General features: G+C 40.6%; 1 protein-coding gene across 2 annotated transcripts in view; it reads left to right on the top strand.

The window, feature by feature from the left end:
• The first annotated feature begins 2,389 nt into the window (after positions 1-2,389).
• Positions 2,390-13,146, top strand: part of UGP2 (UDP-glucose pyrophosphorylase 2) — a 54,828-nt gene continuing 44,071 nt past the window's right edge. Inside the window, exon 1 of one of the 2 annotated variants that reach the window (XM_080686001.1) lies at positions 2,390-2,691. Coding sequence is in view for 1 of the 2 variants with exons in the window: in XM_080686000.1 (XP_080542126.1) it covers positions 3,683-3,701 (19 nt within the window). In the remaining variant the exon portion in view is untranslated. Of the gene's footprint in view, positions 2,692-2,997; positions 3,702-13,146 lie in introns of those variants that run through there. The other variant, XM_080686000.1, reaches the window with a different exon arrangement.

Genomic DNA, 13,146 nt, shown 5'->3' with positions numbered 1-13,146 from the left:
ATTAAGTGTTTGCTATGTACCAGACAATGTGCCAAAGACTAAATCTAAAGGGCACAAAAAATGATGGTTAGAAATAGGGCAATAGTCATTGTCTCCTTGTTGTCGATAGAATGTTCCTATGTAACAAAATAGAAAATGATATGGCAAGGTTGTTATACATGCCAGGACATGGGACTAGTTAAATGAAATGAATTTTCTCAAGTTTCCAAGGGGAAGTAGAAAGAAGAAAAGAGAAAGTTATAGGCAGAATTTATATCATCCTTAGATGGTAGCATATGGTACCAGTGAAAAATTGGCTGTCAGGCTTCTTTTTAGTTTACAATCCATTATAATTCATCCCTGTACACACACTCCTTCCCAACCCCCCATCTCCGTCCTCCTTTAGATACCCCCAGGTTTCTCCCAAGGTTTATCTGCAAATCTATCTATGCATTTTACAGATTTCTAATGATATAGATATCAGCATCATACACCTTGACAGGTAACTCCATAGTAGCGTATTATGAAAAAAAAATTAAACACACACACACACACACACACACACACACAGAGCACAATTTTTCAGGTATTAAATGTATAGATACATAGAGAAGTAGGCAACTGCCTTCTGAACCGATTTGAAATTGCTCCATGGCCATGGTCTTCCTTCCTTAACCCCACATGATCTGCCAAGTGAGGTTGTTTCCAGTGGCTCTGAGGGAGTGAGAGGCTCTTTTACAAAATCTTTTGCGGTTCAAGATTAAAAGCAAGCCACTGTATGAGGAAATTCCATTTACAGGGCACTATTTAAAAATAATATTTAGGAATATAGCTTGTAGTATTCTCTTAACAGGCAGCATCTGGGTGGTTATAGACTTAACCATTCAAGACAGGTACTTATTTTTTTGGAAGTTTCTTGATGCGGCACATGTACAACATCCTTTGGTACCAAATCTCAATATATAATTACACATAAATCAAGATGTCATTCTTAAGTATTACCAAATGCTCTTCTCAATTAAAACTTACTTCCTCTCCCTTCATCTTCTGCAAAGATAGAAAATAACTGATCTTCCTTTTTACAATAAACCTTGTATAATTAAAGATTCTGCATTGTCCTTTAACTTTATCTAGTGCAAGCTAAGCAACCCTACGGGGCCCAAATTTTTAGTGGTATTTTATTTTGGTGTTAAGCTGATTGTTAAATACGCCTTACTTACTTAGAGGTGGAACGATTTCTCTACTGTACACAAAAGATGTGGAGATTCTGGTTAAGATCTTCAGTCTCCAATGCCATTCTCTAAATGTAGGCATCTGGATTGTAGATACTTCTTTGGTTTTATTTGGGGAAATTATTTTATAGCCGATAGGTCTTTGGATGTAATGTTTTTGGATTTCACATAAGAAATACAGTAACAAGAGTTGTCATTCACTAGTATTACAAATGAGTCACTGGCCTTTTCTGTGTTGTCTAATATTTCTATATGAATATGTGGCACTCAAAATACTAAAGTTTGTTTAGAGGATTGTCATTTAGAAATTCTCACTTTACCTTTGTTGATTGGTGTTGTCCTAACTCTTCTAAGAATCACCTGGTTTACGGAAGGCACCTAAGAGAGTGCTGACAATTCATCTGTCCTGATGTAGGTTGACTGAGTCATGAAGTATAAACTCTAAGATACACCCATTGACTGGTGTCTTACACTGAGTCTTACAAGGAAGGCGGGTTGGCGAATGCTGGGCGGCCCTCCTGCAGACCCCGGCCACTGCCAACGTTCTGTCTTTTAACATCCTCTCTCTTTGAGGACTTCGAGTAGTATATATTACAAGGTAAGCATCTCTTGAAGGGTTACTTAAGCCATTTCCACTTTGATCAGAAAAGTAAACGCCTATCACAGCAGAAATCTCTACAGGAATAGGAACCGGACGTGGTGGTTCTGGTGGGAGAGCCTTCATTTGGCACTTTCTTCCACGTGTTAAATCCCTCCTCCTGTTAGTGGGCCCCATACATCCCACTGCTTACTCCTTAAGGCATCTTCACCCTTCCCAGACCATATATTGTGAGTAGAGTTTGTGAGAAGGGCCTGGGCTCTTAGGGGTAGTTGCCGTGGAGTGCTCTGCCTCTATTCGCCGGATAGTTATCTATCGTCAACCTCTGGTAAGCGGCAACATATTTACGGACTGCAAAATAACCACTCCCTTGCTGAAGTATCTGTAGAAAGCTGGTAAAATACTGGTGAAACATCCCTGCTGCGCCGCCTCAAGTGCGGAACCCACGCGCGAAATTCCCTCCTCTGGCTCCGCGCCCACACTGGCTGGGCTTCCTAGAGCCGCAGACGCCCCGCCCCCTGCCACCTCCGCACATCTCATTGGCCAGGCCCTGCACCGCCTCTGTTCCTGACTGGCGGTTGCTGCTGTCCGTCTGTGCGGCAGGAACGTTTCCGCATTGAGGGGGCTGCTCCAAATGGAGGGGGAGGGGAATTATTTAGGCGAAAGTGGGGGCTTTAAGGTATCCCGAGCCGGCTGCTGGGTGGGCGGAGGGGACCAACAGTTTGGCTGCAACCGCTGGCGAGGGATTCAAGGTGTGCGTGTGTGAGGGGAGAGAGAGAAGAAGGGTGCCTCTGAGGTGACATCCTCTCAGCCTGCGAGCCTTCTTCCCGGGGCGCCATAAACGACCCCCAACTTCCCAGCTGCTGAAGGAAGAGGAGGAAGGTGGGTCTCGGTGGCGGTGTGGGAGGGGCGGGGACGGACTTCCCACCACCCCCTAGGAGGGTGTGTTTCCCTCTCTGAGATGGGGAGATTCTCTCTCTTTTACCAGCTGTGTGGCCCCCGAGGCCAAATTTGGGGTTTGAAAGAGCGCTGGGCTGGAGGGACTGGATGTGGGCGAAGAGGATCGGGGCCTTCCCGGCTCCTGTCCGTCGGACTCGGGGCGGCACGCGGGTTCTCCCCTCGCGGGCGGCCCCTTCTTGTGCGCGGGGGAGGGGCGATGCAGCCTTCGGCCCCTCCTCCCGTGAAAATGCAGCGGCAGGGTTTTCGCTGCTCGCCACGGGAAGGCGGGGAGCTGGAGGCCCCGGCCCGCCCGCGCGGGGAATTCTTAGCACCTCCTGGTCCCGGAATATTTTGGGGCTGGTAAAAATGGTTGCTTCTACCGCCGCCGGCCTCCCTCGCCTCTGCCGCCCCTCCGAACCCCGCTAGGGCGGGGGCCGCTGTTGACCGGTTTGGCGGAGAACTGGCTGGAGGCTGGACGGGGTTGAGGGGAGGGAGAGCGGGAGTGCGGCCAGCCTGCGCGGGTTGTCGCCCGGCCCCGGAGGGCGTGGGGACCCGGGGGCGGTGAAATAGCCGCGGTAGATCCGCCTCTTTCATTGATGAAATTTAAGTTCGTGTGATTTTACCTTTCCTGGGAGTCTCCAGTTGGCCCTCATTTGTGTCAGGAGCGCAGAGTTACAAGCCGTCTCAGTCGCACCAAGTTTCTGCCTTTGGAAGTGGAGGAGATTTTCCTCTCTTTTCTTTCTTTCTTTTTTTTTGGAGGCAGTTTTAATCGCTTTGAATAAATATTCCCTTAAGTGGCTAAACATAGGAAGAGGAGAAAGGACACGTCGGTTATTAGAGCAGGGGAGGAAATCACTACCTGGTAGAGGACTTCTCTAGAAATTAACATATATACTATAGTATATAAGCCAGAGTATTTTAAGAAATCCCTACAATGTCGAGATATGTACAAGGTAAGACACGCTGCTTCCTATCTCCCGGGTTGCTTCAGCTGACTGTGGGTACTGGCACTCGTGAGGGTTGGTGGGCAGTTTGGGAGTGGAAATGCTCATTTGAGAGACTGTTTGCGAAAACCTTTTCGTTAATTTGACGTTTGAGCTTGGGCTGGCGTTTCAGATACGTCTAATTTATACTCCTCTGCTCTGCTGGGTTTAGTTCTGACTACTTGAAATCAGGTTAGTAGCACTCTGATTCCTCGAGATAGTGGCTGTTAATGATGATAAAATAGGATTTTGGCTGCTGGTTCATCTGTTTTGTTTTCTTGGTCGAAGTTAAGGTAACTGTGTGTGTGCGCTCGGACAAAATGGGGAACTGGGAGGGCTGAGGAAAGGCAGGTGGGTTTTGCCAGGACTGTTGGGGGAAGTTGGACTCAGCTCCGATTCCATTTGAGTCTCAGATTCATTTATTGCGAAACCTGGAGTAGCTCATAGAAGCTGGAGGTCATTTCAGCAGGAGAAATGACTTTGCTGCATTGCTGTGTTTATTTTTTACCGTCTTTAAAATCTGCAAAGATTATTAAGGTTTCTTTGAAATTTGAAAATTGCCCTCTGAATTCTACATGTGTATTAAACAGGGGTTAGAGAATTACTCAACTGATTTAAGCAGTAACACTGCGTGTATATGTGTGTACTTTGTACACTTTGAAATTGGTGCTGTCTTAAACCTTTGTCACCAGTTGATAACATGGAATTCACCTTCTGGTATGCAAGTAAACATTTTTTTGTAGACCCCAAAGTATGAAAGCTTCAGCCATCTTGAGCACACAGCTAGTAAAGTTCACAATCACTTAATGTGACTCTTAATAAATGTAGATGTACTTAAAAAAAAATTGTCAGTAATGACCCTCATTTGACCCAGGGAATAAAAATGCCCTAATAACTTTTACAACACTTTAACTCTTCTTTGAGTTTTGTATAAAAAAGTAAGAGAATTAGATGGCCTGCCTGATGGAAATGGGAAACATGCCTGCCTTTAGCACTAAGCTTAGAAATGCCACTTATCATTAGACTTTCAAAGTCTTGTTATACCTTTATATGTGGTGAGAGACGCTTCGTATGTTTTTATTGAATAAATGTCTGAGTCAAAAATAGCAAAGCAGAAGTAACTGTTAGAAATTTGCTTGTTTTGTAACAGCAATAACAAAATTTAATTACCAGAGAACCGGTATTTTGCAAGAATATCCTAGGGCCTTTTGGCAAAAGTGCACAAGTCGCTTCTCTTTAAAAAACTAGGAATATTAGTTAAACTCCAGCTGCTCCTTGTAGTTGTGCTTTAGAATAGCTTGCAAAGGTGGTGCTCCTTTACTGTTAATGGCTGTCTTCAGGAAATTCTAAATCAAGTGGCAATACAATCCTTGAGTTTCTGTGAATGTTGTCATTTCTTTCCCTTGTCATCTATTTTTTATGTTGGAATATTTTTAAGTTTGTAGGAAAGTGGCACATTTGTCAAAACTAAGAAATTATCATGGGTATATTACTACTGCTTATTCAGACTACTGTTCCATTGCATTTAGTTGTGATACACTTGTGTTAAGTGGTAGTTTTCCTTTTAAATTGGCAGTTTTGCACAGAGGTGACATTCCCCCCAAATTAACATGATTGTGCTCCTGTTTATCATTGTTTAAATTTTGTACTTAAGTGTAAACCCTTTATGTTTAATTAACTCTGATGCTCTTATAAATGATAAACCTAATTAGCTAATGACTTGGCTGACTCCATAGTTCAGTTTTCAAGTGTAAGGAGTGGGATTTTTGTGTTTGAAATTTTTTGTAATATATCTAATTTTTTTAATCTTTGTTTAGCACTTATTGATATTTCCACTCATTGATACTTAGGGCACACCACTCATAGGGGAAAGATTGGACACTATTAGGCCCCTAACTGTTTGCATATATTGTCTCATTTAAGCTTTGCAAGTCCTTAGAAGTAGCAGGTTTTTATCATGACTTCTACGGTTGAGGAGGTAGAAGCATCTTGTCAATTCACAGATTGTAAGCACTGCAATTCATACCTGGGTAGATGAATCTAAAAACTCTTGTCCTTTCCAATATCTTTTGCCTCTTTCATTAAAAATACTTATCTAATGGCTTGTTCCTCCAAACTAGACTGTCAGTTCCCTTTGGGCAAAGATAAGTATCATATCCCTGGGGGAAATACACTATCCTGAAGTGGTTGATGCGATAAAAGAATTTCTGATGCATAAGAAAGGAGAAACTCAGCACTTTCCATGTACTTTTTCATAGGTTAGCCTACATTTTTGGTTGTAGGGTTTTTGTTTGTTTGTTTTTAATAACACCTCTCAAAATTACATAAATGTTGAGAAGGAAAAAGGGTATGGACTTAGGTTTGAACTCTGTTGTTAAGAGGTGATCTTAGACACAACTTTTCTGAACCTCAGTTTCTACTTATATAAACATTGGGTATTACTACCTGTTCCACAGGATTATTGAGAAGCTGAAATGAGATGAATTATGTGAATTTACTAGTCACATACTAGATGGCTAGTAATTTTTACTTTTCTTTCTTAAAGTGACAGTGGCCTTTCAGATAGTATTGTCACCATAAGGATAATCTCATGTCCTTAACAGAAATAAATAGAAACAAGGCAGGTATGACAAGTCTTTATTTTCCTTTTCCAGGTTTGGTGTTCAGGCCCCCCCTAGCACCTGGGAGTTGATATGTGTAACAACAAAAAAATGAAGTGTGGGGGGTAGGGGAGAAACTTAACAGAAGTGTAAATACATACTTGGTGACAGTTTTTGTTTCAGTCCAGTCAACAAAAAAAATTTTGAGTGCTTACAAAGTATAGTGTACTGTATTGGGATTTCTTGTGTATTCCTTATGGAGGGAACTTAAAATTCAGATGATGTGTTGTGTACACTTTTTTGAATTTCTTGGAAATTGGGGCTGCTGTACTTGGCTTGAATCTCTTCCCCCCCAAATCAATGTGCTTTTATAGGAAATGTACTTTTATAGGAAAGCTTGGGCATCTCCATTCTCAAATGTTTTAACCACAAGTTACGAGGTAAAAATGTTCATTTAATAAAACTACTTAATGTCAATAGGAGATTTCTCAGCATATATGCCTTGACCAAAGGAAGGTTCAACTTTCTTTGGGCATCTCCCAAGCCTGCGTTCCTCAAGCACTTAAGATTTCTTTTCATAGGGAGACTCTACTGATTCTAGGGCATAACACCCTAATTTGGTGCATTCTACCCTCAGGTCACCTTCTGCCTACTTGTGATATTATTCTCAATTTGGTAGTTTTCTCCCCTTGAGGGGTTGTTTCAGGGCCCCCAATTATTCTAAAAAAAAAAAAAAAATATGTAGGTACTAGCTGAGTGAGAAGGGGCTTTTTTTTCTTTTTCTTTTTAGTTTTTTTTCCTTTTTATTTTTTTAAATTTAATAAATCTTTATTGTTCAGATTATTACAATTGTTCCTCTTTTTTCCCCCATAGCTCCTCTCCACCTGGTTCCCACCCCACCCTCTGCCCTTACCACTCCCCTCTGCCCTTACCCCCCCTCCACTGTCTTCATCCATAGGTGTATGATTTTTGTCCAGTCTCTTCCCGCACCCCCCACACCCTTTTCCCCCCGAGGATTGTCAGTCCACTCCCTTTCTATGCCCCTGATTCTATTATATTCACCAGTTTATTCTGTTCATCAGCTTTTTTTATTCACTTGATTTTTAGATTCACTTGTTGATAGATATGTATTTGTTGTTTATAATTTTTATCTTTACCTTTTTCTTCTTCTTCCTCTTCTTAAAGAACATCTTTCAGCATTACATATAATACTGGTTTGGTGGTGATAAACTCCTTTAGCTTTTTCTTATCTGTGAAGCTCTTTATCTGACCTTCAATTCTGAATGATAGCTTTGTTGAGTAGAGCAATCTTGGTTGTAGGTTCTTGCTATTCATCACTTTGAATATTTCTTGCCACTCCCTTCTGGCCTGCATAGTTTCTGTTGAGAAATCCGCTGACAATCGTATGGGTACTCGCTTGTAGGTAACTAACTGTTTTTCTCTTGCTGCTTTTAATATTCTCTCTTTGTCTTTTGCCCTTGGCATTTTAATTATGATGTGTCTTGGTGTGGTCCTCTTTGGATTCCTTTTGTTTGGGGTTCTGTGCGCTTCCTGGACTTGTAAGTCTATTTCTTTCACCAGGTGGAGGAAGTTTTCGGTCATTATTTCTTCAAATAGGTTTTCAGTATCTTGCTCTCTCTCTTCTTCTGGCACCCCCATAATTCGGATGTTGGTACGCTTGAAGTTGTCCCAGAGGCTCCTTACACTATCTTCATATTTTTGGGTTCTTTTTTTCTTTTGCTTTTCCGGTTGAGTGTTTTTTGCTTCTTTGTATTTCAAATCTTTGACTTGATTCTTGTGATCCTCTAGTCTGCTGTTAGATCTCTGTATAATATTTTTTATTTCAGTCAGTGTATGCTTAATTTCTAGTTGGTCCTTTTTCATATCGTCGAGGGTCTCGCTAAATTTATCTAGGAAATTCTTGAAAAACCTTATAACCCTGGTTTTGAACTCTCTATCCAGTCGTTTGCTTTCCTCCATTTCTTTCATTTGTGATCTGTTTCTTTGTCTTCGCATTTTGGTTGCTTCCCTGAGTTGATAGAGTGGCTTTGTGTGCTAGGTGTCCTATAGGGCCCAGTGGCTCAGCCTCCCCAGTTACCTGAGGTGGACACTCTTGGTGCACCCTTTGTGGGCTGTGTGCACAGTCTTTTTGTAGTTAAGCCTTGATTGTTGTTGGAATCACTGGGAGGAATTGACCTCCAGGCCAATTGGCTGTGAGGATCTGCTCTGTCTACACTGGGAGAACTTCTGTGCTGGAGACACCCTTATGAGACAAGACTTGGAAAAGCCTCTGTGCTCAGCTTGGATGGGGTGGAGTCTCAGGGCGGAGCAGACAGCATTTGTTTCCCGTCAGCCCTGCCCTAATAGGCCCCTGTGTCTCAGTGTCCCATGGTAATCGCTGCAAGTACCTCTGAGAGAAAGCCGCCCTCGAGTTCTGCCCGCTGCCAGACAGTCCAGTTTCTTCCCAAATGAGTCTGGGTCCCCAGAGTCTTGCCCGGAACTGGAGTTCAGTGCAGTCAGGAGCTTTTGTCTCCCTCCCGTTTGAGAAACCCAGCAGTGCACTCAGTTGCCAGTCCTTTCCGCGTGCGCGCCACGGTACCTCTGCCTTCTGCAGTTCCTCTGAATCTCAGTGTGCTTTTCTCTTTCCTGGCAGTCCAGTTTTACCCCGTATGAGTCTGGGTCCCCAGAGTCTTGCCCGGAACTGGAGTTCAGTGCATTTGGGAGCTTTTGTCTCCCTCCCGCTTGAGAAAGCCAGCCGCACACTCAGTTGCCCGTCCTCTCCGCGCGCTTTTTAGTACCTCTGCCTCCTGCAGCTCCTCTGACTCTCAGTGTGCTTTTCTCTTTCCTTCTAGTTGTAGAATTTCCACTCAGCCAGCCTTCCTGTGGTTCTGGATGATGTCCGTTTTGTCTTTTAGTTGTAGTTTTGAAATTGTTGTGCGAGGCAGCAGTTTAGGTGTTTACCTATGCCGCCATCTTGGTTTCTCTAAGGGCCTTCTTCTTATCACTGTTGGAGGTACTAGGGGTAATCAGCAGCTGTGACTTTATTCCAGGCTTGTCACTCTGTGCCACTTGGGATTTTGCTTTTTAAAAAGTTCTGATTGCTGTGAGGTTATCTCCCTACATGATTTGATTCTTATAAATGGTGCAGGGACTTTTGTCATCTAGCCAGCTAAGGCCATGTTATGTGCTTATACTATAATATTAGAGGAACCTTTTAAACAAAACTGTTTTTAACAGACCATTATCTATCTAAATTATATACTAGTAAACATGTCTCTTAATGTTCTTAAATTGAGGTACTTTCTTATATTTCAGGGGAAGCCATTTGAATATCTCTTTTAAAATTATTTGAGGCCTGTCAACTTTCCCATTTGTTGGAATTCTCTCTTTATGGCTATTTTGGTGATGCTTGTTTGGTAGATGGCAGCTCGCCAGGAAGAATCAGCTGAGCTAATTATAACTAGAGGGGTCTCAAATGAATACAGGGATGAGAAACATTCTGGGCCAGGTTGTGGAGGTCAGACCTTGGCCAGGTTCTTCTCAAATCCTAAGACCAAATTTAGCCTGTTGCTGATTATTTAGAGGACTTGGATGCTTTTAGCCCAGGGGGTTTGTGGCATGGATTTGAGGCAGGACTAGAGGTGGCAAAGCAATGACTACGGCACACTCCTCATTTTTTAAAGATGTGGCTTAGGATTCATTATATTGCTAGAAAGTGAGGGATTTAGTTAAATTCAGAGTCACAATTTTAAGTGAAAAATTAAAAGAAACTCAAAGAGTTGAGCTGATAAAAACTTTGTTTTCCAATATGTAATCTCTTATTGCCTTTGTTGTTGGTAACAGGGTCTTTTTTCTAGTAGGATGGATGATTTTTATTTGTGAAACCAATTGAGGAAAAAAAAGAAATTGACAAGGAACATTAGAGAAATAAATACTAGCTGGTACACTTCTCAGTAGTGCCATTTTAATATTCTGAAGATAAATTGAAAAATAATTTTAAGAGGAAATTACTCTTAAGATGTTAAATTTTGGACAGTAGGTGTTTTCTTGTAATATGGATTCATACACATTCTCTGTGTGTTATTTTTTTCTTCATAGACAATTTTAGTAACTTTAATTAAAATAATAGTATACTTGATTTTGTGTGAGGAACATTAGTTGGCCTAATAATGAAAATGTTCTAGGTAAAAGAATAATGTATTATAGTTTTCCAGTTTCCACCAAGTTGTATTTGTTACTTTTTGTGGAAGTGCAGGAATTCCCAGAAAGTCAGATATATCCATTATTGAAAAGTTAATATAAATTAATACTTGAAAGACAAATCAATTCTGGATTATCTGTAAAAATGAATAATTAAGAGTTGACTGTGCTTCCCATAATGCTATTCCTTTTGATATCTAGTATTTCTGCCAGTGGAGAAAATTGCAGCAATATTAGAATAAAATTATGGGGGAAATTCTGTGAGGATTTGGGATTTAATGAATGAGGAAATTCACTGACTACCTTTTGATTGTATAGGATCTCTTTAGAAGCTGGAGTTTTTCTAAAGACTGGTGTCCTTTTGACATAGCCTACAGTTTTTTTTTTTTTTTTCCTAAAATATATTTAAACTTGGTATAATAGTCTTTGAATTGTGGGTAATTTAATGGGTTGTTCAGGTACAATGACTATTAGTTGAAACAATATGTCTTAGACCTCTAAAATTCTACTACCAGCCATGCATCTTTTTGTTAACTTATTAAATTCTTTGAAACTTGGCTTGCTAAGCTACTGAAAGAAAATTAAACCTTGTGTTTTTTTATTGGGCTTATATGTGTGCGAAAGGGAATAATACTTCATTTGAAAGCTGTTTCCCAGTTCTTTTGGTTGGTGATGCAGGCATCTCCTTTAGTTTGTTGCACAGTAATTGTTTAGGGCTCAAATTCTGCCTCTGCCAACAGACCCATTGTTTATTTTTCTCAGTCATTGCCAAATGAAATTGATTGTGCCCCCAAACCATTTTGATAATTAAGGATTGTTTTTGAGAACCAGGGAGAATCTGGCTGTGTTGTCTTAGTTAACTTACATAAACAACGAAGTGTTTCATTTTTCAAAATACTTTTAGATATTTGTTAATTTTTTGAATATAAATCAAGAGAGTTCCCAATTTCTCTCTGAGTTCATGTGTAGCTTAAAAATACTATTCATTGTATTCATGTACATGCAATAGTCATTATGTTTAATCTACTTTTTAATTATTAGTTACTAAATTGTAAGAAATACTATTGTAGGGGAGCCTTCCTTTAACAATAGCACCACTTGTTCCTTGACTATGGAGACCTGCAGACAAGGTGATTGGCGTTTGTGTTTTTCTCTGGTTGCTGTCCTGGCAAAGGCTGCTGTGATGTTTCCTTTATGTTACAACCCTGCCTAGAATTTTAAAACTTTCAGAGTGTGGGAAAACAGAATAACATAATTCTATGCACTGTATTGGGTCCATTTATGTCATTGGTAAAATGCTTGGCCTTGGTAATAAAATATTTATAGGATAAATAAAAGCTTTGATTTTTCATTGCCCAGAAAATAAACTATATAGAAGAAAAAGCTGGAGAGCATAAAGGAATGCTTATTCTGATAGGTAGTTTTAACCTCATGTAATAACTCACATGATAGACATAGTTGGGTTTTGTCAATTTTCATTACACCTGGAGTTGGTAAACCATGTAAATGCACTGTAACCAAGAAAGGGGAGACCTTCCTCCAGGTTGGAGAGTAGGGCACCAGGCAGCAGGGTTTGGATTCCAGTGGAGCACTGCCACTGTGTCCTTAGGCAAGTCAGCACCTCCCTCCCCACCCCCAACCCCTGCAGCCCACCTCATCCCTTTATCCCTCAACCCATTCCATCTTCAAGATAAGGGAATTAGGCTCACTCACTGACCTTAAAGCCTTTGGAGCTTAAAAGTTTAAGTGCACATATATAAAATTACAGGGCAGGCCTGCCAAATAAGTTTTTGGTCTTTGATGGTGATTTTATGTTGTATCCCTTTTCCCACCCCTCTGCAAATGAGTGTGATAGGCTTCTTGGCATGCCTTCTTTCTTAACATCCATTAAATTTAATGCAAAGTGTTAACTAGTTGACAACATCTCTTCAGAATGTTTTTCAGAAGTGATATTTTCTGTTTTTGTTTTTTAGATTTTAAGAGCTACTTCGTTTTATGAGAGTAAGGTTATTCTTAATTATTAATGAGAAATCCAGTTTAGCGATAAATTTTCACAGTTAACTTTTTTTTAAAGTAAGCAATGCATGATTAGTAAAAATCTCAATTAGCAAGTGGCTCTGCATATTCAGTGCTGGAGTATTAGAACAGTTCTCAAAAGCCTGGTACCTCTTTTTGTTATAAAGCATTTATTAAGCATTTTTCCTAATTCAGGCTAAACCTAAATATAATTGCCCAATTTTGTTTAATCTCTAGAGTTATCTAGCATTTATATAGGATAATAAAAATCGAAAAAAAATTTAGAGGTCACTTCATCTAGATTGCTTACCATTTAGGAATTTCTTTGACCAGGTTCTTGATACTTGACTAATCAGCCTCTGCTTGAGAAGCCTTAGGGACTTCAATTACTCAGGATATAGTCCATGATTTTCTTAGCCCTCCTTTCCCATGATCAGAAATGACTGGCCTTATCAGGCACTACCTTCATGAGACTGGGCTCTATCTTCTGTCTGTACCCAGTACATAGCCATCATAATAGGCTCTTCCTCAATTATTTAATAAGCATTACTTGAGTATTTATTATGTCTCAAGCTCTGTTTTATAAAGTATCCTATATA

Source organism: Plecotus auritus, assembly GCF_963455305.1.
Source record: "Plecotus auritus genome assembly, chromosome: 8".
Classification (NCBI taxonomy): domain Eukaryota; kingdom Metazoa; phylum Chordata; class Mammalia; order Chiroptera; family Vespertilionidae; genus Plecotus; species Plecotus auritus.
The sequence above is the reverse complement of the archived record's forward strand: the minus strand, read 5'-3'. Positions and strand labels throughout refer to the sequence as shown.